The sequence below is a fragment of the Peromyscus maniculatus genome, chromosome 11 (genome assembly GCF_049852395.1).
Source record: "Peromyscus maniculatus bairdii isolate BWxNUB_F1_BW_parent chromosome 11, HU_Pman_BW_mat_3.1, whole genome shotgun sequence".
NCBI classification, from domain to species: Eukaryota; Metazoa; Chordata; class Mammalia; order Rodentia; family Cricetidae; genus Peromyscus; species Peromyscus maniculatus.
Genome location: NC_134862.1, coordinates 21,735,124 through 21,760,786, shown reverse-complemented (window position 1 = coordinate 21,760,786; position 25,663 = coordinate 21,735,124). Strand labels below are relative to the sequence as shown.

General features: G+C 40.9%; 1 protein-coding gene across 1 annotated transcript; it reads right to left on the bottom strand.

Moving 5' to 3' along the window:
• Positions 1–608: 608 nt before the first annotated feature.
• On the bottom strand, positions 609–19,176 carry Serpinb12 (serpin family B member 12). Its single transcript, XM_015987210.2, has 8 exons — positions 19,134–19,176; positions 10,848–11,033; positions 8,478–8,612; positions 8,056–8,193; positions 6,725–6,842; positions 3,296–3,438; positions 2,168–2,335; positions 609–1,282 (listed from the first exon to the last, which is right to left on the bottom strand). The coding sequence occupies exons 2-8, from the start codon at positions 11,013–11,015 to the stop codon at positions 878–880; spliced, it is 1,275 nt and encodes a 424-aa protein (XP_015842696.1). The 5' UTR covers positions 11,016–11,033; positions 19,134–19,176; the 3' UTR covers positions 609–877.
• Between the last annotated feature and the right edge of the window lie 6,487 nt (positions 19,177–25,663).

Below are 25,663 nucleotides of genomic sequence, written 5' to 3'. Positions count from 1 at the left end.
CAGTGGAGAGGGTCTCCCAGCCATCCATAATGGTGGCCAGTTTCTTCCCCAGCCTCAACACTCTAGTGTTTAGGAGAAGCTAGCTATAAACGAGTATTCTCTGAGGGAGAGCAGATAGAGGGAGCTCATGGTAATGAGGCCTAAGGGGCATGATTACAAAAGAATCCCTTATAGAAAACTAACACCAAACCTTTAGAATAGATTTGCCACTTTCTTAGACCGCTCGGCCATGCTACCCCTGCAGATTTGCCACTTTCTTGAGTCATGGTTAAACACATAAAAGAAATGTCATTCTCCTGTGCAAAATGAGTATTGACTGGGCCATGCACACATCCTTGAGCCATCACTTAAATAAGTTTCTAGCTTATATCTTCTCTAGAGTGAAAAGATATCACAGGACATCTCCATGAAGTACATCACATATGGGGTCACGAGTCTTGCCTAGGGGGTACCCGTGATTATAACTACTCTACAAGTAGAGCCAAATTTCCCAAATGCATTTGCTCACATTCTGAGTTTTCAGTCTCTCAGATGGTTTAAAGACAAACTTACAATATTTCTTCATAAGGAGGGAAGTAACTTAAATAAAAGTAATACCAGTCTGCATTGTGTTGACCTCCAAATCATAGAAGGTGAATTTATATGCTTAAAAGTTTAGGGCAGTCAAGATTAGAGGTACAGCAAGGCTACTTCATTAACAGACAGGGGAGAACTGGCTTCCGGTGACAGAGGTTTTCAGGACAAAGCTCGGGAGAGGCTTGAAGGACTGAGAGTGTCCCCCGTGACAGAAGGTGGTCAGGAAAAACACAAGTGTCGTGTTTTACAAATGGGAAACTAAGCTGCCATTCACCTCAAGCACCCAAGAGCCAGAGGGTCTTCAAGGAGAGTAGACCCTGCCACAGAAAAGGATTGTGTGGGTTGGGTTGTGTCGGATAAAAAAGAGAAAAGGGTGATCGGCATTGAACTCCACCCAAGAAGGAAGGGACTTCTCCGCAGCCACAGCGCCGCTGGCTGCGGCTGCCTCGGTACCCATCTCGTCCACCTCCACAAAGCTCTTGTGGATAATTCTGGACAAATGTAGATTGGGACTCTTAGAGATTCCAGTCAGGTCAGCCTTAGTTTCATCAAAGATGTCCTTAATGCCCATGTCTTGTAGAACAGAGTTGAGATCATAGCTGTCTTCCATGGTGAACTGGGGGAAGGAAATGGCTACTGATTCTTCTGGCATATTTTCTGAGCTACTCCAGGCCATGATTTTTTCATGGCTTATTTTGCTTTCAAGCTAAAAGGAGAAAAAAATATATATTTAATGTCAGATTATAAGCCAGCAAAAGTATCACAATTACTTCAAAATTCCTGAGTTAATCTGTTTTAATAGACAGATTTATACACTCCAAGGACTTTCTCTAAACCTCAAAATAAGTTCATTTCAATCTTTCCTATGTAGACTTTGTTTAAATTTCCTCTCTTGAAATTACAGGATAAGCAGCATCCCGGGGCACTTTGAAATTTGGCAGATTCATGCTCAAAGACCAGAAAATTTCAGTTGGGTAAGCTCAGGCCAGCCCTGCCACTATGAAGTAAAATTTCCTTTTCCATAAAACAAAGGTAATATGATAAGACTCTTCTGAGAGCTAACCAAAGTAATGCATGTAATGCACTTAGTATATATTAAAATAATGCTGCTGTGTCATATATTTTGAACAATGGTGGTTACTAAAACTACCATGTTGATATCTCTATTCATCTCTTGTCTATTTGTTTATCTTTCTCCCTATCTTCTCTTTGCCCTTCTTCCCAGGACAGAAGTATCTGGGCCTCCCCAGCAGCTAAACACTCCAATATGGCAGAGGCCAAAGGTCAAGCTATTTTAGGAGAAGGAGAAGCTGTTTCATTTGTGGAAATTTTCAAACTACGCAGCATCCAGATTCTTTGGTCTGGAAAATTATTATAGAAATCTGTGAATTTGAGGGGCAAATCTCTTGTTCTGACATTTCTGGCATTTGCTCATTGTATTGAAACAAGTAAAAAATGAATATCCAATCTCCTTCAGATTCCACATGTCTCTAATGTCTACTGACTGAGATAGCATCCTCCTTGGATGAGGGATGCTAGTGCTACTCCTCAGTGATGTGGAGTGTGAATGGATGTGACAATGACGCTGTACCTCTTGCAGACTCTTCACATTGTCTTCTGAGCAGGATGGAAGAAGAACCAACATGCTGAGCTTCCCCATGGTGTACTTCATTTCCAGGATCTGGGCCTGCAGCTCCTCAATGAAGCCAATTCTAAAGCGACCCCTCTGATTCATCATCTTTACTGTCTTCTTCTCATTCTGCAGTGGACATGGAGGTAATCACAAAAGATCGTGGAGAGCTCAAACACCCATAGCCTCAACATCGATGAGAACAATGGTGCTTCAAAAAGGGAGGGATCTGTTCCGGAAGTCCAGAGTCAAGCCAGTGACCCAACCTAAAATATCCCCCTGCCTACCAATCAATCACTTTATCCTCACTTGCCCTTCATCAGTTTCTCAGCTCTCGAGACTACTTACTGCTAGATTTTCAACTCAATTATCTCCCATACCCTAATTCAGCCAAAGCAAGTCCAGAAAGCACAGAGTCTTCAGTGTACATTGTGGTAATATTCAGGAACTACCTGGTTGATCTGCTCTCTTTCCTGAACTGCCAACAACACTCAGATCACTTTCCCCAGGAAACATATACTCAGTGTTTACAGACAAGGGGATAGGGGATCGATAAATCTAGAGGGAGATGGCCGAGAATGGGGGTAGAACATTTAGAGGTAAGTTGAGTTGTCTCTTATTTCAGCAAATTCAACATGAAGAGGCCCATCTCTTTTCTTAAGTGTATACATTTGTTGTGTTGTGTTGTGTTGTGTTTTATGACAAGGTCTCAATATGCAGCTCTAGATTCCTGGTATTCTTTATGTAGACAAAGATAGACTTGCACTTGTGGTGATTCTCCTGCATCTACCTCATAAGTGCTTGACTTTTAGAGATGTGCCAGTCTACACAAACTTTTAATTGATTGACAGATTATATGTATTTAGTGTGTATGTAATGTTCTGAAATTTTTGTGTGTTGCAGAATAGCTTATTTAAAATGTTTAGTGAACTTTGGGTACTGTCTTTTGTAAAACACAAAATGTTTATTATAATTGTAAGCCACAACTCACAGATCTAAGCATTAAGTTTAAGTCTAGACACTATGATCACCATTAGCGGAGATTAGGAGTGGACTGCCTAGAAACCGCAGGCTAATACAGTTAAGTACCTCACTTAGGGAGAACGGTGCATCAGCGGTCTTTTCACAGTCGAAGTCTTTCTCCCACTTGGCCTTGAAGTAGACAGCATTCACTAGCACCAGCACAGTTGCATTATCAATAGCATCCTTGCTGAACAGTTCCTTGATTTTACCTAGAGAAAAAGAGGTGACAGAGAATAACCTGAGCTTGTGTTGCATGAGAAGTATTCATGGAGACATTAGAGAGTGCCTCACTCAAGATCTTACCCAAGAAACCTAGAGGGCTATGGGGCTCTTGAAGAGGGGTAGGGGTTGTTGGGGGAGAAGTCTCACTCGCCTGGAGGAAGACCCAGTTCAGAGCACTGGGAACAAGAGTATCTTCTCTGGTTCACTTTTGGTTGCAAATTGCCACCAGACATCTATGGTCTATGTTTCATACTATACATCTAATCAACTGACTTTTATAATTTCCTGGATAGAATAACTACAGTATGAACTTCCTTTCTCTAGCATTTTTTGAAGTTCAGTATGTGCTGTCTCATATAAACAGATAGGTAGGTGATAAACCAACAGTCAGATAGATAGGTAGACATATAAACAGACAGACAGACAGACACACACACACACACACATACACACACACACACACACACACACATACACACACACACACACACACACACACACACACACACACACACACACAGCCATAGTGTAAAGCCTACTTTGTAGAAGTTTCTACATCCTCTTTCATTTTGGCTCAAAGGAAGAATTCATTCAGTTTTGTAAACTCACGTTCATTTGTAGAAGTGAGTACCTTCTAAACCCCACATAGAGATTAAGCCTTCAAAAAGTATGATAACTGTCCCTTCTTAATGGAGTGATTTGCTGTAAGCAATAAAAGGAGACACCAAATAGTCAAAAAGGAACAAATTGAGCTAGCACTGATCCTGGGGCCTTCCATCTCTTGGACCAGCTCTCATTTGGGCACCCTCCATTATAAAAGAATATTAAGGAGAATGAGAAGCATCCATAAAAATGACAGGAAGTGTTCCTTGCTATCATCAAGCATTAATCCATTACAAGACACATCTTTTCTTCCTTAAATCACCAGCCACTTTAATGCATGATGAGATCTTAATGAGGAAGGATCATTTTACATTGAGAAAGGCTGTACATAGATTCTACAATATACCATGTCAACATTAACTACACTTAATGTACATCAGGAAAGCTAACTCAGTAAAGAGATAATATATATTAGGGTTCAGTCAGGATTTCTTCACCAAACCACTACTCTCTTGATAGCTGACTGGACCTTGAAAGAGCAGGAATTCCATGACACACAGAAGAGGAGTAAACAATTGTGGGATTTAAAGTTTCCCCTACGGAAACACCATTCGTAAGCTGGCCTTAACTCCATGTTAAAAGCACAGGGAGCCAGGCGGTGGTGGTGCACGCCTTTAATCCCAGCACTTGGGAGGCAGAGGCAGGCGGATCTCTGTGAGTTCGAGGCCAGCCTGGGCTACCAAGTGAGTTCCAGGAAAAGCGCAAAGCTACATAGAGAAACCCTGTCTCGAAAAACCAAAAAAAAAAAAAAAAAAAAAAAAAGCACAGGGAACAAGGAGTATGAGCCTCCAAGTGGAAGAAAGGATAGGAAGCATTGCACCAAGTACCAAAAGTGACTAATAAACCAACCATTGTGGTTCCCTGGCTGTCAGTCCATCAAGTGTACAAGGGCCCTGAGTCAGTCTCACTTCAGATACACCACCTTTCCCTCTGGTTCTCCAGAGGTCATTGAACAAGCATGTCTCCAACCCCACACACCCTAGCCACCCCCTTCTAATACTCAGGCCTGAGATGAAGAGCTCATTTTTTATACATGCACAGGTAAAGCAGGCTCTCTAACACTTAGAGATTCAGGCACAAAACCTGCCTTCATTCTTAATGACTAACAAGAAAGACCAAATGTCACTTCCCCCATAAAACAGAGGCTACAGTTGGTTAGAGTCTCTACCATGGTGATGGTGGGGAAAGTCGAGAGGGAGATGGACGAAGGAGCAAGTGAGCTACAAATGAACAAAAAAAAATGGAAAATGACAGGTTTCTCCCCTATTGACTGAGTTCATAATCAACTACAAAATGAAGAGGCCCAGCTCTTGTTTAATATGCTTATTATTAGAATTGATGAGAAAAAACTGCATACATACACGAGTTTTATTTGGCCATAAAGAAGAAAAATATGTTATTTGCAGAAAAATGGATGGATGTGGGTGTCATCAAGGTAGGCAAAATAAGCAAGGCTCGGAAAGACCAATAGCCCAGGTCTCCTCCCCTACGAGGTTTGGGCATACATGACATGAGGTGGGCATGTGAAGTAGAAGGGCTCTAAAGGGAGAAAGGATGGAGAACGAGTGAGTGACAGGGAAGAGAATATAAAATACTGCACGCTTTCTCTCCTATAGTGAATCTGAAGTCACAGATGACAGGATGTGGAGGCAGGACTGACGATTTCAGGAGGAGACCAAAGGAAAGAGAAGGGGAGGGGCTGGAGTGGGCGGGCAGATACTAACAAACTACAATGATATATACACATACGTACATCAAAATGTCATTGTGGAAATATTTTTATACACTAAATTGAAAAATTAATGTAAATCACTTCCCTGTCTTAAACTCCCAAATTTCCCTTCATTCTTAATTTATCATGTAAAATGATGCTGAAAGCATATATACATGGGTAGATTCATATTTAGTCAATCTATTTCTCTATTAATTCTAAGTATATATAATGCATTAGGAGTGCTACTGTAGCTTTCAACATTATAATTCATTTTTGTTATGTGGTAGATATTGTAAGTAAAAGTAGAGTCCTCAATAACTCAACTACATCAGAACTCCAGTTTCAAATGGATATTTTGTAGAAAAGATGAGCTTCTGTCCTGTGGACAGAGATGCATTCAGTGCTGCAAACAGTGGTGTGGTATCAAGAGACAGAGCTTCACTCATACCATTCAAAGGAAAGCCCGTGATAAAAGCAGGGAAATACTAAAGCAGACTGAAAAGTCATGGGTCGGCAAGATGGCTCCGAAGGTCACTGGCTAATAAGCCTGACAAGCCGAGCTAAGTCGTAGGATCCACATGAGAAGAGAGAACTGGCTCCTGCAAATTATCATCTGCCATCCACATGTCAAGCACATGCCCACATGAACACACACACACACACACACACACACACACACACACACACACACACACACTAAATAAATGTCTTCAAAGACCAGAGATCCTAGGAGGAAGAAAAGCAGAAACAAATGACAAAAGTATCTAAGCAGCTGCCCAGTGTCGTCACATGTGAACTGTGAACACACACCACGCATGCAAACACCAGCCCCGAAGATGAGCGGCCTGCAAAGTGTGCCCACTGCAGTTTCAGCCTCACTGCTAGGCCTTTCTTACCTTGGCATTGACTTTCAACCCAGAAGTTAATCTCTTGTCTTGACTTCTCAGTGTCCCCCCGGAAATCTACACTTTCAAACGTCGTGTGGTAGAATTGAGTTACGCCGTCTGAGTATTCCTGTTCAATTCAAATACATGGGAAAGGGCAAGACAAAGTCATATGGAGGCGCTGGCCATTAGGATGAGATGGGGACAAGAAGCCCCTGAAAAAGAAGCTCCTTGTCACCTAACATCAAGGGAGTGGCCACCTTAATGTTCATGGGCTTTCTGTTTGGGAGATGGCAAAGTTTCATGAAAAGCATAATAGTTCATTGTGAATATAATTAATTCCACTCACAAAAACCTTTAAAATTGATTAGATATTCTTATTCATTTGTGTTTTAGCATAATTTTAAATAAATAATACATTAACAAAAACATTGATGTGTATACTCTTTAATAAATGAATTACATGGGGCTAGAGATATAGCTCAGTAGTTAAGAGCACTGGCTGTTCTTCCACAGGTCCTGAGTTCAATTCCCGGCACCCACATGGCAGTTCACAGCTGTCTGTAACTCCAATTCCAGGGGATCTAAAATCCTCACACCAATGCCCATAAAATAAAATTAACTAAATTAAAAAAAAATAAAAATGATTTACAAGTGTAGATTTAGCTCTCAAAATTCTAGGGTTTTCTAATCTAATATAAGATAGCAATCTGGTAAGATAATTTACTGTGACATAAAGTAGGACCTCTGTACCCTTGACTAACCCAGCTCATGCTGTGTCACATGCCGTTCACAACATCACACTTAGTGACAGTGTGGCTCCCTTTCTTGAGACTGGAGCTGAATTGGAGCCTATGCTGCTTCAGGTAAAAGCTACTTAGCCACAGCAACAAGGCCTGGGGCTTTGGGCTCCCAATGGGGTCACCTTTCTTGGCACCATGCACCTTCTGCAAGGAATAGTTCCCATAGGAACCACCAGACTGAGGCACAATAAGGAAGCTTAGAGCAGTATCTTAAGGGCAGCCAACAGGCAGAAAAGCCACAAAATATGACTACCATGTACCTTGATTGGAAAACACAGTCATCTGAGTACCTTTGAAGCTCATGCATGTGCCAATGGGTTGTGAATCAGGTGACCCTTGCTATCTGTGCTGTGCCACTTATAAGTGGACTCCTAAACCCAAAATGAAAACTAGGTGGAAGAAGACTGAAGTCTGGGACCTCAGGAAGAAGGTTGCAGTCATGCACCAGTCCATAGCCCCATAGACTATGTTATGTGAGAGGTGAGCCATCTACCTACTCACAGAGCATGCTCTGTGGACACCTCAGTCCCTGTAACTCACCGGGCAGATTGGGAATTCCCGCTCGCCATAGAGTCTGTTGGCCATACTCAGGGTGTAATAAGCTTTGGCTCTGTCTAATCTGGATAGAAGCTTCCCAAAGTAGCAGCCGAGCAGTTCATCCTCGTCTGTAGATTCAGCCTAACAAAAGACAGAGCAAATGGTTAAGCACCACTTAAGAAAGGGCATTTTACAGGAGCAAAGCAGAGCTGGCCGGGGAGATGTCATTGTCCTGTGTTACCAGGTTTGGGGAGGCAGAGAGGAATGGGGGACAACCAAGGACATAAAAAGGTGTCCTTAGAAAGGGACTTCAGATCACATGAGATTACTCCCGACCGTGAAGCCTGCACCTAACCTACAGAATAAGCACAGCACAGGCAGAATGAGCAAATGTCGAAGAGCAGAGTTTTCAGGCAGAGACTCACCTGCTGCTCCTGAGACGCTGGCGTTTGTTTCTGCCCTTCCAGAGAGCTGTCAGATAACACTTCTCTTTTGTCTTTTGAACAGGAATCATTGGGGTCTTTGCTTTCACTCTTGGAAAGTTCATTGAAATGTAATACCTGTGTGATAATGACATAGAGCCTTTCAGACAGTACACAGGATAGAAAGTCAACAAAATAACCAACAACACTTCACAGAGGTGGGTGTCACGGACACCACCCTCCTCCTCGGACTACTCTTAAGGATGGGAACGAGCTCAGCTGATAGAGTGTTTGCCTGGTGCGTACACAGCCCTGAGTTCTGTCCCCAGCCCCGTGTGAAGTAAGTATGGTGGCACACTCCTTTAACCCCAGTGGAAACAGGAAGATTAGAAGTTCCAGATTATCCTCATCTTCATAGAAAGTTTGGGGCAAGCTCAGACTACATGGCACCTTTTCCAAAACACACAAAAAAAAAGAAAGAAAAGAAAAAGCTAGAATTAATATAGGCAAACCAAGGAACAAAAGGGATTCACAAGCTGTGTACCCTTACTAACCTACACTTGGCATGCTCAGTCTTAATTGGCTGTAAATATAAAATTCACTTGGGGTCTTGAGGATAGAATAAAAAACAATGTAAAATATCTCATTAAAATGTATATTGATTATGTATTGGTAAGATATTGTAAAAATGTTGAATTATCTGAATTTTTATTAAACTTAGACTTTCCTTTTGAACATTTTCATGTGACTACTAAAACATTTTAAGTTCATATATGGCTTTCGTATTTGTATTGGACAGCACTGATCTGGAGTTTCACGTCAGTCAGGGGAGTGAGTATGATGTGAGGCCAGAACCTCAGAGGAAGTAGGGAAGGAGAGGCACACCCCCACATTACTCAGACCCAGGTTATGGAGCTGCATGGGGAACCCAGGCCAGCTGGTCCTAGAGGATGCAAACCCTGTTCTACACCTAAGTGCTGCTTACAGGACTGGAAATAATGTTACAGCGAGTACAAGTAATTTCAAGAGCATGATGGCCCCAAATAATTCTGCCTTAATCTGTGGGTCCACCTCCTCCGTTATCAATACCTCACCTGTGTGCAGTGTGTTAGAGCCCAGGAGGTAGGAGCCCAGCCTCAGAAGCTCACACTTACTGAAGGGGCAGGGAGCACCTCTGTCATGTGCACTCACTTATTCTACAGGTGTCTGGTGGGTGCCTACTCCAGCCCTGGTGCTGTTGTAGGACTCTGGGAGATCATTCAGTAATATATAAAATACACAGTGACTGATTACTGTATGCACTCTAATGAGAAGTGCTGTGTGGGTAAATGTGACTAGGCTCATTTATGGGATTGGGAGCTTGGATGAAGCATCACCATTAGAAGATCAGAGTGAGCCTTTCAAAGGTGGTCAACATTGATGAAGGAGAAAGTAAACCAAGGGATTAGGTATACAAGTGTGGCCCCCATAGGTTCATACGTTTGAATACCTGGTCCCTCTTAGTGGAACAGTTTTGAAAGGATGAGGGTATATGGCCTTTTGGGAGGAGGTGTGTCACTGGTTATGGGCTTTGAGGTTTCAAGACTTGGACCATTCCCAGTGTGTCCTGTCTGCCTCCTATTGGTTGGTCTTGATGTGCCCTCCCAGCTGCTCCTGCCACCATGTCTCTGCCGTCGTGGACTCTGACCCTCTGAAGCTGTAAGCCTCATCAAACAGTGTCTTTTACACACTGCTGTGGTCACAAGGTTTGTCACAGCAGTAGAAAAGTGACTAAAACACCGAGGGAAGAGGCACGGGGCAAAGGACGCCAAAGGCCAACCTAAGACTCACTTTCCTTCCACAAGGGACCCAAGTGTCGAGAACGTACTGCCGAGGGGAGAACATGGGACGCTCCACAGAAGCAGTGCAGAAGAGATGATAGAATCCACGGAGTTCAGAATGTCTGGATTTGGGAGGTTTATCAAAAAGAAAGCCAATGGGATTTTCTGACAAATGAAATTAGAAAGTCCAGGAAGATCTTAAGCTACCGGGTAAATATCTAGGTCCTAATACACATCTAGTTAATTGGAGGAGAAAGAGAGGAAACACACTCATATAAAAGCTACCAACAACACTGGTATCAATGACTGTAGGGAGAAAGAGTGACAGGAGTGACTAAAGAGGTGAGGAGATAAAGATGGACAGGAAAAGCTGTCGGGCAGGGAGGCTAGGGAAGTCCCTTGCGAAAGGTGAATGGAAATGGAACCTTAGAGGCTTCCAAGCCCAAGTGCTGAGAGCAGTGAGCAACTCCAGCTCACCTGAGAGTCAGATCAGCTTCCTATGCAGGCAGACCCAGAATGCAGGGCCCTGTTCAGCATCCTTCTGGATACCTACCTCATCAATCTGACGCGCACTATCACCTCGAGCTCCCAGGCGGACCATACCAAAGGCAGCTGAGAGACTCAGAGGGCAGACAAAGATGTTTTTATGAATATCACCTTTGCTAATCTCTTGGAAAAAATCGAAGCAAAACTTGCTATTTGCTTCAATAAGAGAATCCATTGTAAAACTGGTTACTGTCTAAAAGAAAAAAGAAAACAAAAGTGAGTGGAGAAAAATGGATAAAGAAACAATTCTTATTTTTAATGCCCAAGATATAACAATACATAATTATTGAATGTGTTTGTGAAGAACTTTAAAATTGAGTTGGGGTGTAGTCCAGTGGTAGAATACTTGCATATGTATGATAAAGAAAGGTGAGGGGAAAGGGAGGAAGAAAGAAAAGAGAGGAGGCAGAAAGAAAGAGAAAGAGAGGATCCAGAAGGAGAAGAAAAAGAAAAGGAGGGTAATATAGAGGGAGAGAAGGAAAGGGGAGGAAGAGAGAGGAGGGAGTGTGAGGGAAGCGATGTGAGGGGAGGGGAAGAACCAGGAAACTAAAGCTATCAACCTTCACTATAAATAAATGAATTGGCATCTGTATTAATACAGATGGAAGTCTCTCCAGTTACAGGCACAACAGAAAGCAACACTACTTGTCAGTTGTCTTAAGAAATAGGAACTTACTATCCCACAACCATAGAAACCAAAAATCCAAAACCAAGGTATCTACCGAGTTGGTTCCTCCTGAGGCTCTTGGCAAAAATCTGCCCCATGCCTCTGGTATTGTCAGCCATCTTTGCTAATTCCTGGCTTAGAGAGGTACTATTCTAATTTCTGCCTCCATCTTCCCAGGGCATTAGTATCTTGTACTTGAATGTACACATATATGTGCCCACATTTCTTCTTCCACTGACTCGGGACCCTGAACCAGCATGACCTCGTCTGATCTTGATTACATAAAGACTGTGTCCAAATGAGGCTACACTCACAAGAGCAGAGGTTAGAACTCAGTACAACAAGTCCACTCGCTTCTTTCACTTCATTCAGGTCAAGTAAAGCAGAGGCTAACGTCAAGTCAATCTCCCTCCCCCTCCCCTGAGAGGTGCTGGTTCTGCTTACTGGTCTGTGACTGAGAAATGTCCAGCAAATTGTTATGTAGCATGTCCTCAGTTAATGACCTCTCATCTCTTGACTCACCCTATATACAATCTAATTTGACATACTTTAGCCACTCATCAATACTGTCCAAGAGGTAACAGAGCTTGAAAGCCACCACGGTACAGAGGCTAATGACTTTAATTCTTTTTTGACACCTAACACCACAGGTAAAACAGAACTAAAGCAGGAGGCTGACTTCCCTAATAACAATTCCTCGCCTTGCCCTCAATCTAATCTAGAAATGCCAGCAGAATAGTATTTAGATCTCACCCTCCCTCTGAAACAAAAGTTTTTTCTTCTTCTCTTTGCTTATGGACCTTGTATATTTCCAACACACAAATGTAAGACATTGAACACAGAGTAAGCATTAGAAATAGTTACTGTACTGAAGGCAGTGGTGCATGCTGCCTCTAAGATCTTCCCAGTTTGCTAGAAGCTCATTATGTACATGAAACACAACTCAAAAAGTTCCTAGGCAAGTTAAAACAAAAAGCTGCCTGCCTGACATGTGTCAGATACTTGACACACAGGCGCTTTCATCCTGGAATTCTGCAAAGCAAACCCCGTCATTCCTCTATTACAGAGCAGAGCATTGAAGACGCAAATCACAGGTGTCTGTGTTCACAAGAACACTGTGACACTGCCCTGCTCTAACTGTGTCACGCTTCAGAAGGCCAGGCTGATGAACACACACCCCTGCACGCTGTGCATTCACTTCCCCTAAGTGGAAGACTGTATTCAGTATTAAAGTTCTTTTTCTTCCAAATTTGTAACAGATTTGTTCTTCCCATTCCTGCTCCTGACTTTGGGTTTGAGATAAATTTTGTATTTTAACACTATCTGCTGCTCAAGCAGCCAGCCCCATACCCATGTGCATACAAGAAACACTAACTGCACTCAGTAAGACATATATTTGAAGAGGAGGACATGGATTTGAAGGTAGTTATGGGAGCACCAGGGCAGAACTGAAGGGCAGGGGAGAGGTGGGCACGATCAAAGCTGGAATGGCTACCCACTACAGCCTTGTACCCACGGGTGCACTTCTCAGAAAAGGCAGTAATTTGTGGGCCTAACTTAGAGGCCATTTGAGGTTGGCTTTGTTTTTATTTTTTGCTTTGCTTTGTTTTGATTTGCTTTTCAGGAGCAATCCTCCCTAAAAAGTGGGCATTTTTTCAGGTAATATGTGTTCTGGGTGTCTTGGTAAAGCCAAATTGCCTCAGAAACCTGTCCCCGCACTTGCTGGGAAAAACTTTCACATTCACTAGTTACTTTAAATTCAGCTTCCATTAGCAATTTTGTAGCAAGTTTACTCGTGAAGTAAACAAAGGATGCCATGGGCCTGAGTTGAGGGGATTTCACAGGTTTGATTTAATCATAACCCTACTTTTTGAAGGAAAAAAAATAGCCTAATGCCTCTAAAGCCTCAGTTTGCTACATTTGCTACAGGCAAAATCTTCAGTGTGGGTAGAGGAGGCAGTGGCCACTCTGGCTGTCTGTTCATGACTTGCCAAAGAAGACACTAGTGGCAGAAAGAAGGTCTCAGAGGGGACACTGAATGATCTGATCCTGGCTGGCAAAGGTCTCAGCCTGGTGAGTGGCCAAGCTGCAGATGCCCTACACCACTCTGGCCATCAGGATGGGTGTTCATTCCCAGCAGTAGCGCACAGAGAGCTGAGGGAACTGAAGCTTCCCTGCTTTAGAAAGAACATGACTGTTCATGTAGACCAACTCCCTTCTTGTCAGAATAAAATAAACGGAGAACAGATGAAATGAAGTGACTTGCACACCATCATGTATGGGCCAAAAGAAAAGCCAGGCAATGGCCCTCCCCGTGCCCAGGCTTGCTCCCTGTTGCCACATCTCTGTTTTATTAGCAGTATTTTTCACTTGTTTCTAGTGCTCGTGCTATCTTGCTCACACTGTGATTATCCTCAACTGTCTCTACCACCTTTAAAGAAAACATCTAGAGATTTTATGAGCTACGTTTTGTGATAGTCTTGGACTGGCTGCTCTCACCCCAGCTTTATTTTCTGAGTATGAACAGTTTAGAACACCACACACTGGCTTTCACCTCCGGGTGCAGTCTAGGCAGCTTTAGCACTTCCTTTCCAGGCAGAGTTTATGGCAGAAAAAAAGAAACAGCAAAGTTAATGTTACAACACTAACAAGGTGTAAACAGCTATAATATGAAGGTTCTTCCTGGCTTTACACACAAAAGTCTAGAATATTGGAAAAATGAACATGTAATAACTTGATTAAGATGTAATCTGATGATAACCAACTTGTCAAGGTCTGTTGGTTGGTTGGTTGGTTGGTTGGTTGGTTGGTTGGTTGGTTGGTTGGTTGATCTGTTGGGGATGCAATTCTCATACTTAAAAATAATCTAATTATTCAATAAATATTTATAAAATTCTTGTACTAAGTTAGATACTGTAAAAGGATTAACTGAAAGAGAAATAGTGTCTGCCTTTGAGAAATATTGACAGAACACATAAAGTTCCCCAAAAACCCAATCTCGTATCTTAAAAGTGAGGAAAATGGTTACATCTGAGGGTAGATTTGGGGAACAATGTCCAGTTTCAGGTAGAAACGTTAGTGGTCTAACAGACTGACTCCACAGATAGAACAATTATAGTGTTTGCTAATTTCTATGGTATAAATGTACCCACTCTGGTAAATTTCAAACTGCCAACAGGACATCACTGTATCCAGGTTGGGGAGGTTGGAATCTGCTCTCGTGAAAAGAAGGAACTAAGTTTCAGGAGACCCTGGGCCCTGAGCATGAAGGAGACTTCTAGGAGCTGGTCATGCTCTCTTTCCTGATCTAGGTGTTGCATGCAGGGTGAACATATCTACATACACTCTTGTGGATTTATATATAAAGGTAGCTTACATTTGCATATATACATGTTTCATTTTAAAAGGTATTGTAAATGTATTGTCAAACACAGCAACTAGTTTAGGACATTGCTAGTTTGTGTTTAGTGCAAGAATGAAGAATATTGGAAAACTGAGACACAGCACCTCACAGTGAAACTCAGGCTGTAGATACAAGCAGGGATGCTCTCCAAGCACCAAGAGGAAGTGTTTCCCTTTTTACTGTGCAAAACAGTCACTATTCAAAGTGAGATTGCTTAAGTCTAAAGATGACTGATTGCTAGTGCAGGCTGCCTCTTAAGCTGCAACTTGAAAAACTTGAACACGATTTACCCTAGTCATCACTATTTCCAAACATAACTGAAATAACCTTTTAAAATAGTAAAGTCCCCCTAAATCCACTCAGCTCAAGCAATTAGAATACCCTCACCCACAATGACTTTAGAAGTTTAGACACAGTGTACCCAGTGTCCTACCAATGTTGTTTCTAATTTTCAAAAAAATAAATCTTGTAAGTTTAGAAATTTATACCCTCAAAGTAAGTGATCAGTAGTATGCAAATCATTCTGGTTGAACTGGCATCAGCCATTGTCTTCTCTTCCACATGTCCCTGCCCTCAGCAAACACTGGAACCCGAATGCCACAGCCTGGGTGCCCCATCACCCACCTCTCTGTGATGACTGGTCTATGTATCTCACCAAGGCAACTATTTGCAGAAAGAACTCCCAGCCTAGAGGGTCCATCTTAGGACTCCCTTGAAGGACCTCTGGACCAAAGGGTGTCTTAGACTCCAGTGTGTCCTCCCAAGACTCTCACAACCATTACTTGTAATATTGGCCTTGTAAAATCTTTTCATACTGCATTGAAATCTGTATGACTACAGACAGAAATTGAGAGCCCAAGACTGCAAATAACCTTAACCTTAATTGAGATCTTCTTGCATAACTGCATACCTACTGTCCTCAAGATCACCTCTTTCTGATCATGGCTATATAGAGATGAGGTAAGAGGTAACTTTTATTCAGAAAATAGCATAAAAACCCATTTGTGACAATAAAACTATTGTATTTTACCAATATTTCCAATTAACTGGTTCACTATTTCACTTCTAACAAAATATAAAGAGTGGGATGGTATAAAATAATCTTCATTCTCAAATTCTAACTCATGACGCAGATGGAAAGATGATGACAATGAGAGGTTTGTTTTTATAATATTCATAACTTCATCATCTTTGTTTCCTGTGTGTTTTCAGGTCTTGCCATTTCAGTATGCACTTCATATTATACATGCATTATCTGTGTACATGTGTGCAAATGTGTGCATATGTGTATGTGTATACATGCATTGTGTGTGCAAATGTGTGTAAGTATGCATGCCATGTGAGTGTGTGCATGTGACACACATCACCTTCAGCACTCCTTACTTCAGACTGTGTCTTACATGTCTACACTGTAACTATTTTTATATTTGTTCTTTTACAGTCATTACAGTTCAATGAATATATGCACATTTTAAAACTAATGTCTTAATAATGGCCATTTTTTATTAGTTTCACATCTTTCTCTATTGTGAAGTGAATATCTTTATAAATACAATTTTCTCCTCTTTCATCTTATTTCCTTATGACACTTCTTCAGCATGAGATTTCTAGATCAAATAATGTATGAGGTATTATCTTTCACATTACATCTCAGTGCTACAGATGAAGCACATGGATCATAATCTATCTTCTGATAATATCACTGTTTGTCATTCTTTATTATTTAAAATATAAAAATGGGGTCAATATGGCTCAACTGGGAAAGGTTCTTGCTGACAACCCTGAAGACCTGAATTTGATCCCAGGACCCAAATGGTACAAGAGAGAACTGATACCTAACATTCATTTACACAGTGGCCTGGGTGCATACACATGGATGCACATGCATGCACACACACACATACACACACACACACACACACACACAATAAATAAATGTTTTTAAAAGTAAATATACAAAAACAATAGTATTACATTTGGTTGATAGTCCATTGATGCTTGCTAATGTGGGAACATTTAGCCATGTGTTTTCTCCATTTAGAGATTGTCTGTTAGCTGTTTTTTCATATCCGCCTGTCACTTATCTATTAAAGTCATAAAAATGTACTGGCTACATTAACACTTTATGTTACATATATATTATATGTTTCACAAAATCATTTTCCCTAGCTGAGGTTCATTCTTAATTTTACTTCCTGTTATTGCCATTTTAGAATTATTTTTACTCTTATTTATTCAGAATTCTCTATATTTTGGTGCTATTTTGTCATTTCAAAACTGAAATTATCGTATCTTAAATAAAATTTTAAAACATCAATTTCTAATCTTTATAAGAAAATAAATCTCCTTTGTATAATTTTATCTATATCTTATGTACTTTAAATCTTAATATTTTTTCTCTAGTTAACAAAAGGATCTTTTAGCCAGGTTGTGGTGGTGGCGGTGGCACACACCTTTAATCCCAGCACTCGAGAGGCAAAGGCAGAAGCAGGCTGATCTCTGTAACTTCTAGGCCAGCCTGGTCTACAAAGGGAGTTCCAGGACAGGCTCCAGAGCTACACAGAGAAACCCTGTCTTGAAAAACCAAAGAAAAAACCTTTTTTCTCACTTGCTGTGTTTGGGTTGGTGGGCAGGGTCTGCTGATTTACTGCTTTATGTTGTTTCGATGTTTGTGGTGCCAGAGCCAGCACCAAGGACTGACTGTGTGCTCGATGGCCGTGCTGTATCTCAGCCCTCTTAGGTGGTCCTAAAGTGTCACTACAAGACCCATCTCACCCTTTTTATTTCTTTCTGACTTTTCTATTCATGCACAACCCTCTTATACTTTCCACCACCCTTTTCTCCTAGAAGGTCAGTTAGTTCCCATTGCATCGATGACGGTTGCATTTATGTCTCTTTGCTTGTCCTTATTTCCCACAAGTACTTGACTTTTATACTTCAGCATTCACTTCTAAACATAGTTCTCTTGAGGGTGAACTCAGAGTTTTTATTCTTCTCTGTACTTTGTCAGTAGACAACACAGTGGCAGTACCGAGAAGCATTTAGCAAGTGTTCATGGACTCATTTGCTTTGTTCCTATGGTAGACAGTTCTAACATCTGAATCTTACGTGGCATTATTCAAGCATGTTGACATCTGCTGCAGGTATAATTGGTAGAAGTGTTGAGAATAGAATCAACCCTTGATTCATTTTCTACTACATTAGAAACAGCTCATATATTAAATTATACTTCCCTTTATAGTGAAAATGTAAAAGAAAACCAATTAAACTGGATAGAGATTCTAACAATTCAGAATACTCTGAATAAATTTATTCTTTCCTGGTTGACAAGATGACTCACAGTGTGAAGGTAGTTGTCACCAAGCCTAATGACATGATTGTGATCCCCAGGTACAAAGAGAGAATCAATTCCCATAGCCTTCCTCTGACCTCCACACTTGGCCATGGCACACACACCACATCACACACACACACACACACACACACACACACACACACATCATAACACACACCACACATGTGCACACACACACATCACAACACACAAATAAATAAATGCATTTTTTTCATTTATAAAAATTATTTCCTATATATAATAGGAAAAAAAACTTTATGCTCCAAAAATATCTTAGGTCTTATAATTTCTATAATTTCCTCATCTAATAACCCAATAATGAAATTCCAACTTTACACAGTTAGGTGCTATTCTGCTGGAATGGACATTCAATCCAGAAAATAACAAGCTACATAGTAAATTATGCCAAAAAACAAAGAAATAGATGTGAAAGATGAAATCAAAAGTGTTTTCCAATGTATAATACAAAAATATATTTAAATCATAATGTTTAAAATAAAGACATTATAATATCATGTCATTTTATCTTTCAGAAATAATGTACGAAGAGATGGAACATAAACTGTATGTGAAGGTGAAAATATTCAATCAGCCACATCTTTTAAAGACTCAGTCAGACACATCAATGCCCTGACAGAGCAGTGTGCCCTGAGGAAGAGAGTATTGTTCCTATATTGAGTGAGTATTGCCATAGCTGTAGAAAAACCAAACCACCATAAAATAAAGTGTTCTCCTTTAAGGGCATCTGACTTAATAAAAATAGGATACACTAACAGTTCAATTACATCCTTTGGGTTTCTAGTATTTAAAATGATCTTCCAGTACAGTCCTTGTTGTTTAAAATTATATTAAGCATGCAAGCATTTACCTTCTTGCCTTCAGATTTGGTGCTGAGCCCTGGCCAGAGAAGTTTCAATCCACACCCTGTCAGGAATGAAATATATCAGCATGGCCCCTCCCATGCTGGCACTTTTCCAGGTGCCATGTTGAAATCTAGAGTAGAACTGTCATTGATTGATTGAGGGGATAGGAAAATGTGGCAGATATTTCTTAAAGCATGCTCACATGACCTATGCTTTCAATTAAATTCAATATTTGACATAATATGTTTATATTTTCTTTGCCATTTCCATTTGTGTCTTTTCATAGATTCCTAAAAATAACATTTGTCCGGCACCCTTCACCCCAACATCTACAGTAAAAGGAAGCAGGGGTCACATACTCCTTGTCCTAGATGTCATAGATTTGATTTTCAATTATTATAAGCTTCTACAACTTGTTGCATTGACTTGCAGGTGTGTTTCGAGCTATTTCTGAAGAGGGATATTTTTCTTGCAATGATGTGAAGGTGGGAGTGAGGACAATTATTTGATTCCTGACCAGAATAGCTGAACACCCAGGCGATGACAGAGGCTGTAAGAGAATCTAGTAGAGAGAGTATGAATGAGAGACAGAGAAAGAACCTTCTAGAAGAGAACTCATTTTTAGGAAGTAGAAAAATGCATTGGACATACACTAATATCACTAAAAGAGCTGACTGTCTACTGTGGCTTCTTCCTCAGCTCTGACCTGCTTGCTTATTTATGATATGTTTACTCAAGGAATTTCAGGGGCTCAGATACCTCCACTTTTCTCTTATAAAACTTCTGTAGAAGCTTTCATTAAAAGTTATTCAACAACTTGGGTTTTTTTTTAAGTTCTGATATTATTACTTGTAGCTCCTCAAGTGAGCAGGGGGTCATTTAGAAATGGCGGTAACAAGTGGGAAAGTTGTGGGAATCACAGGGAACCAACAGGATTTAGCAGCACATGAGGGTCCCTCTCTTTGGTTCTCTTTGGTGGGGGGTGAACCTATATCTTCTTTTACTAACTTCTTCTCAGATAACGATATTGTCTCAGCCATAATGCCACAAATATGAGCCATGGAAATACAGGGAAATTCAAATGAACTGTTTTAAAATGATACTGCTTTTTATGGAGAATATAAACTACTTGTTATGCATCTAGTATATGAATAAAGCGTGTAAAAGCCTTCTTTACAATATAAGCTGTCAATCAATTGAAATTAGTGGCTAAACAGTGAGAGACTTTCTCCAGTCTCAACAGCAACAAGAGAAAACAAGTTTTCTGTTAATATGCTCCCCTCCCTGATCACTTGAAATGTGAATCTGTTTCTTCTTCTACAATTCTAAACACCACTTAGGCATTGGTAATGATTTGCAGGATGATGGAAAATTTAACATGTGATTCAATAAATGCCTCATGCTAACTGATCACTGGCTCCTTTGTGCGGGTGTTCACCATTGCAGTCTTTTCCAAAGTTCAGTCTTTAACTTTACAACAGAGTAGCTTCTTGCTTATTCCCATTGATTTGTGATTTTCCCTTTTGTTACTGTTGGCTGTTAATATCGCCCTGAGATTCTAGGCACCTCAGCAGATTCAATCTTATTTGATTATCTCTAATCTAGGGTTGCATCTGTTTAACCTCCAGGAAAATTTTTTTAAAAAAAAATCTGACTACAGATGATTGCAAATATGCGTAAAGACTTGGGGTGGCATGATAGCCCCAAGAGTGATGACAGAGTCAGCAAGAAGACACAGCTGCTTCCCAGAGTCACTTGACATATTACCACCAAAGAGGGAAGGAGCTGTGATGAGGTGTCTGTGACAGGCGTCCTGAGAGTGTCACACAGTCTCATCTGAGCAACTGCAGAAAGGAAGAAGGAGCTGTGATGAGGTGTCTGTGACAGGCATCCTGAGAGTGTCACACAGTCTCATCTGAGCAACTGCAGAAAGTTTGTCACTAATGTCGGTGACCTCAAGCACAGAAGAATTAATGACATTGAAACACATGTTAAACTTTTTGACCTCTTTTAAATTATAACCTTGTTTTTAGAATTTTGAGGATGCATTTAGAGAAAACAAACACTCATTGACAAGTGATCAAGGAATTTTGGAGGTCAACCAGCCTGGGCATCCTATGTTAGAAACCAAAAAAAAAAAAAAAAAAAATCTGTCACCACATCATAAAAAATAGTGCCTGCTTCTTCAAGCATGGCTTCCTCCCAGGTATACTACAACTCATCATGAGTTATAAGCCAATCAATTAACCTTTTAATGACTAATTAGACTCTTCTGCCTGGAATTAAAAATTCAAGGACACCAGAATGATTCACCAACCAAAGCCTTTGCCAGCTGCTGATACAAAACAAGATGAGTAAAAGTCTCCTGCTAGTGACAGCAGTGCATTCAAGATGTTGTTAGAATAAGTCTCAAGTCTAATTTCGTACCTCAGCACTAAGAAAACAGAGTATGTTCTCAGAAAAATATCAGAAGAGACACTAATTTAAAATTGGCCTTAAAATACCAATTCCACTGGGAGTGATGGCTTACACCTTTCATCTCAGCACTCCGGAAACTGAGGCAGGTGGATCTCTGTGAGTTAGAAGACAGCTAAGGCTGCATAGTGAGACTCTGTCTCAAAAACAAAACAAAACAAAAAACAACAACAAAACAGATGAACAAAATGCCCCTTCCCTTTCTCATCAAAGCCTCAGTTCTCTCAGAGCATAATGCCCACTGCCTGTCCAGGTCTGAATGAGGAGAGGAGTCAGAGACGGCAGAGCGGCAGAGAGATAGCAGAAGACAAAGATCAAAGGAGCAGAGCATGTGGGGTTCAGGACCCAGATCTGCCTGAAATTTACTACCGGGGACCTTGAACAAAGACCTTGTGAATGTGAATCTTCTCACCTGTAAACAAGTAGAAATCAGTCTGTAGAAATATATTGATGCTATTCCAAAACTGTAAAGCAGAACTTCGTTGTTTACTCGGTATTGACAAAGTATAGCCCCTGGCAAATTCAGCCCATTGCCCATATTTTTAAAATAAGATTTCATCAGAAAGTAACACATTGTACTATCCACATAGTACTATCTAAAGCTGTCTTTGCTCTATCCCTGCAGGCTTGGGCAATTGTGAAGGAATACACGTCACGCACAACCAAGGTTTATAACTTAGTCCTTCACTAAAAAAAGTTTGCTGATCCCTGCTTTGAATGGTGGCCCCTTATAACTTGAAGCCTGTGAAGTATTTATATCCTTAAATATAAAGCTTATCCCTACACTGGCTAAATGTATAGCACACTGATAAGAAATGCAGTTTCTTTCAGTAAAATGTGTTTTGGGCAAAGAGAGCAGATGGCTAAGAGCACTTGTTGTTGCAGAGGAATGAGTTCAGAGTACCCTTGTCAGGCTGCTAATAACTGCCTGTAGCTACGGCTCCATGGATGTGACATCTCTGACCTCTATGGGCACCTGAACTCACATCCACAAACCCATACACATGTATATAACTTAGAAATATATGTCTTGGTTTGATCTCAATCCCAGGTAAAACTCTAATCCCTTTTAGAAATGCTATAAAATAATAACTCAGATGTTGATTTATTGAACAACTAGTTATCAAATGCCAGCTGGGTGACAGACACGGGATACATGAAGATTGAGAATGTCACTGTTCCTGTACTCATGACATCTGGCACAGCAGGCCTCTACAGTACAAACTAGATCACATGCATTTAGATATGAAAACATTCATTTAAGATCTTATATGTAGTAGGCCTTCCGACATCCATCGTTTCATTTGGGCTTCCAATAACTTGGAGAAGACCTCACTATGTCAACATTTCTTGAGAAAAAGAACTCAGCAGTTCAGTCATGCTGCTAGAAAGTAGCAGAGTGAATAGCAATTGAGCACCCACCTGCTTTCGGTGTTTCCCCCAGAGTAAAGGTCTACAGCACATACAGCTTCCACACCAAGACAACTAGCCCCAAGCGACCTAAAGTAGCTTGTCTACCTCTCAATACATACCTGCAAGCCAGTGGGGGCCGTCTCCAGCTGAAGTCTGTGCTCTGATGAAGTCAGTTCAGTACTTCAAGGTAGGGACAGCCAAGTTCTACAGCCTGCAGAGACTGGTAAGGAGCTGTGTTGAGCAAGCAATTGTGTGACTTTTAAATAATGATCATGAATCAGATTCTTTTCAAGCTGGCACATTGCCTGCTTATTTCCAGAAAGCCATAGATTAGGGGCTAGAGCCTTTAATGATTTGGCTGCTAAAACAACCAGAGCTTGGAATCTCTGTCCTTTGTTCTCCCAAAGCACTTTACATGGCCCTTTGAGCATAGGACTACATCACAAGTTAATAATCTACACACGGAATACACCAAATCCAAGTGGAATATTCTCCACGGCCTGTGCCAAGGCAGCGCCAAGTGATCTGGGTACAGATAGGTCTACATGGTCCTAAGCCAAGAGGAAAAGCTACAGCTATTTTGTTTGTGGTCAACTTCTTTCCTCGGTGCTTCTGTTACCTACTTAATCATGACCACAGATCCACAGCTGTCTAGGACAATTTTTCTTCTGGCATCTCAAACAGAACATAAACAATAGGCAAAACCTCTCCTCCTTCCTTTCTTGCCCAGCTCCCTGTCTTCACATCCTTCTTCCTCATCTCCTCCATTTCTTGTCCCTCTGACACAATTTCTCCATCTGCAGCTCCCTCTTTCCCTGGTGTCTCCCCCTTGTCAGTAAGGGTACAGCAGATGGATTCATTCTCCTGCATGACTCAGCCAATACTATCTAGCAACATTAAGGATTGGCTCTTTTTCAATCACAGTTCCTGTTTTGTTAGGGATAATAACATCCTTGGAGGGCTTCAAGATATTTGAGGTCATTTGGTCTGGCTTCTAGTGTAGAAATAAAGTTCCACCACTGGCTTTAAAAAAAAAAAAAAAAAGCTCTTTGCCCAAACTGAGAACAGCGTAGTCCAGTTCATCATTATCTATCCTCTAAGACATGATAAATCCCCTAGGTGCCTGTAATCAGAGAACATGAAATGCAAAAGTACTTCAACTAATGCATCAGTCGCAAGTTAAAAGCAAGTGTCATTCAACAGGTTTAACCCATAGAATAATAATATAACCAGTAAGACAGCTATAAAAGCCATAAAATTTGGGATAAGGAGACATTAAAAATAATAGGGGATAGTAGAGTATCAGTGAATTTTGAATAATGATGCTATTTGAAAAAAATTAATGATGAAGAAAATAAGGGTAATTTACAAGTCCAGAAAATCCATCATTTTCTCTTCATTATGTGCTCCTTTTACATAGTTGAGCTCAGATTACATTTGTGGTTTATGTCCATTTTTCATTTGATACTTCAATCTAAACATTTCCCCATATCTTGAAATTCTAGTCAGAAGAACTACTTATAAATTATTCATCCATCTCTTGATTTAACATTAAGGCAGCTTCCAAATTTCCATGAATGGTGTCATTTAAATCTTTTATTGTTAACCTGTTCTAAACCTCAAACGCTCTCCTCTCTCTGCACAGACATGTGGATGGTGAATTACTGAACATAGTTCATGGGCATTTTTAAACCAACGTGTTTCATCAAATGGTACTGTGGGACAACCCCACCTCAGTGCACGGAAAAGTGTGCTGTTCTGATGACTTTATTTAAGCCAGCTTTTCTCCCTAACACAGAGACTGGATGATTCGCCTCCTGAGGGAAATCCTGAACAGAGGAAGGAAATGGCTCTATGTCTCCTGTAACATAAATTATTGATCTACTCAAGCAGACAAGAAACTACTTAGACAGTCTATGGTTCCTTCAAGTCAGGGTGTAAGAATTCTTCCAACTTGTCTGTCACTGTGGGGTGGAGACAGGGTGTAACCACCTAATTTTCTGGGTATTCTTAAGGGAACAAAGACAACTTGGAGCCTCCCTGTGACTCTCAGAGGATTGCAATTCCCCATATCCTTGTGCTGAGCTTCTCCGGAGTACAAGCCCTGGCTCCAGGAAGGGGTTGGGGGTGGGAATGGGGGGCTGTTTTAAACACCTAGGAAGATTCTTCAAATGTAGTGCATTAAATGGGAACTGAAAAGACTCAGCACATGTGGAGTTGGTCCACACAGCACATCCTCTCTCTCATGCCTGCCTTGTTATCCCCTCCAACCTGAGGCTTCTGGGAGAGTGGTCACCCCACACCCGCAGGCCCCTTGGGTGCTTAAGAATGTAACTCATATTAGAAAAACTACTCCAGACATCAATGTAAAGACCCAGGTAGAATGACGGGATGTTGATGGCCTTTTGTTTGAAAGTAGAAAGTGGAGGGTGCCTGGGCAATGGAGGGGAATGCTAGACGGACAGACAGTAGTTCTTGACATAGATCTATCCCACCTCCTCTGCTCTCCCATGTCCAAGAGTCTTCCTTTCAATCCTTCTGGAGATAAAAGTAACCAAGGCTTAGTGACACATTGCACATCCCAGGGCTTATATATGTTGTTGTCATATAATAATATAATATAATATAATATAATATAATATAATAT

Excerpts from the sequence above, each read along its gene's own strand:
- Serpinb12 (XM_015987210.2), bottom strand. The coding sequence starts at position 11,015 with ATGGATTCTCTTATTGAAGCAAATAGCAAGTTTTGCTTCGATTTTTTC. Across the intron at positions 8,613-10,847 it reads GTGCGCGTCAGATTGATGAG|GTATTACATTTCAATGAACT; the intron begins GTAGGTATCCAG and ends ATTATCACACAG. Across the intron at positions 1,283-2,167 it reads ATGTGAAGAGTCTGCAAGAG|CTTGAAAGCAAAATAAGCCA; the intron begins GTACAGCGTCAT and ends TTCTCCTTTTAG.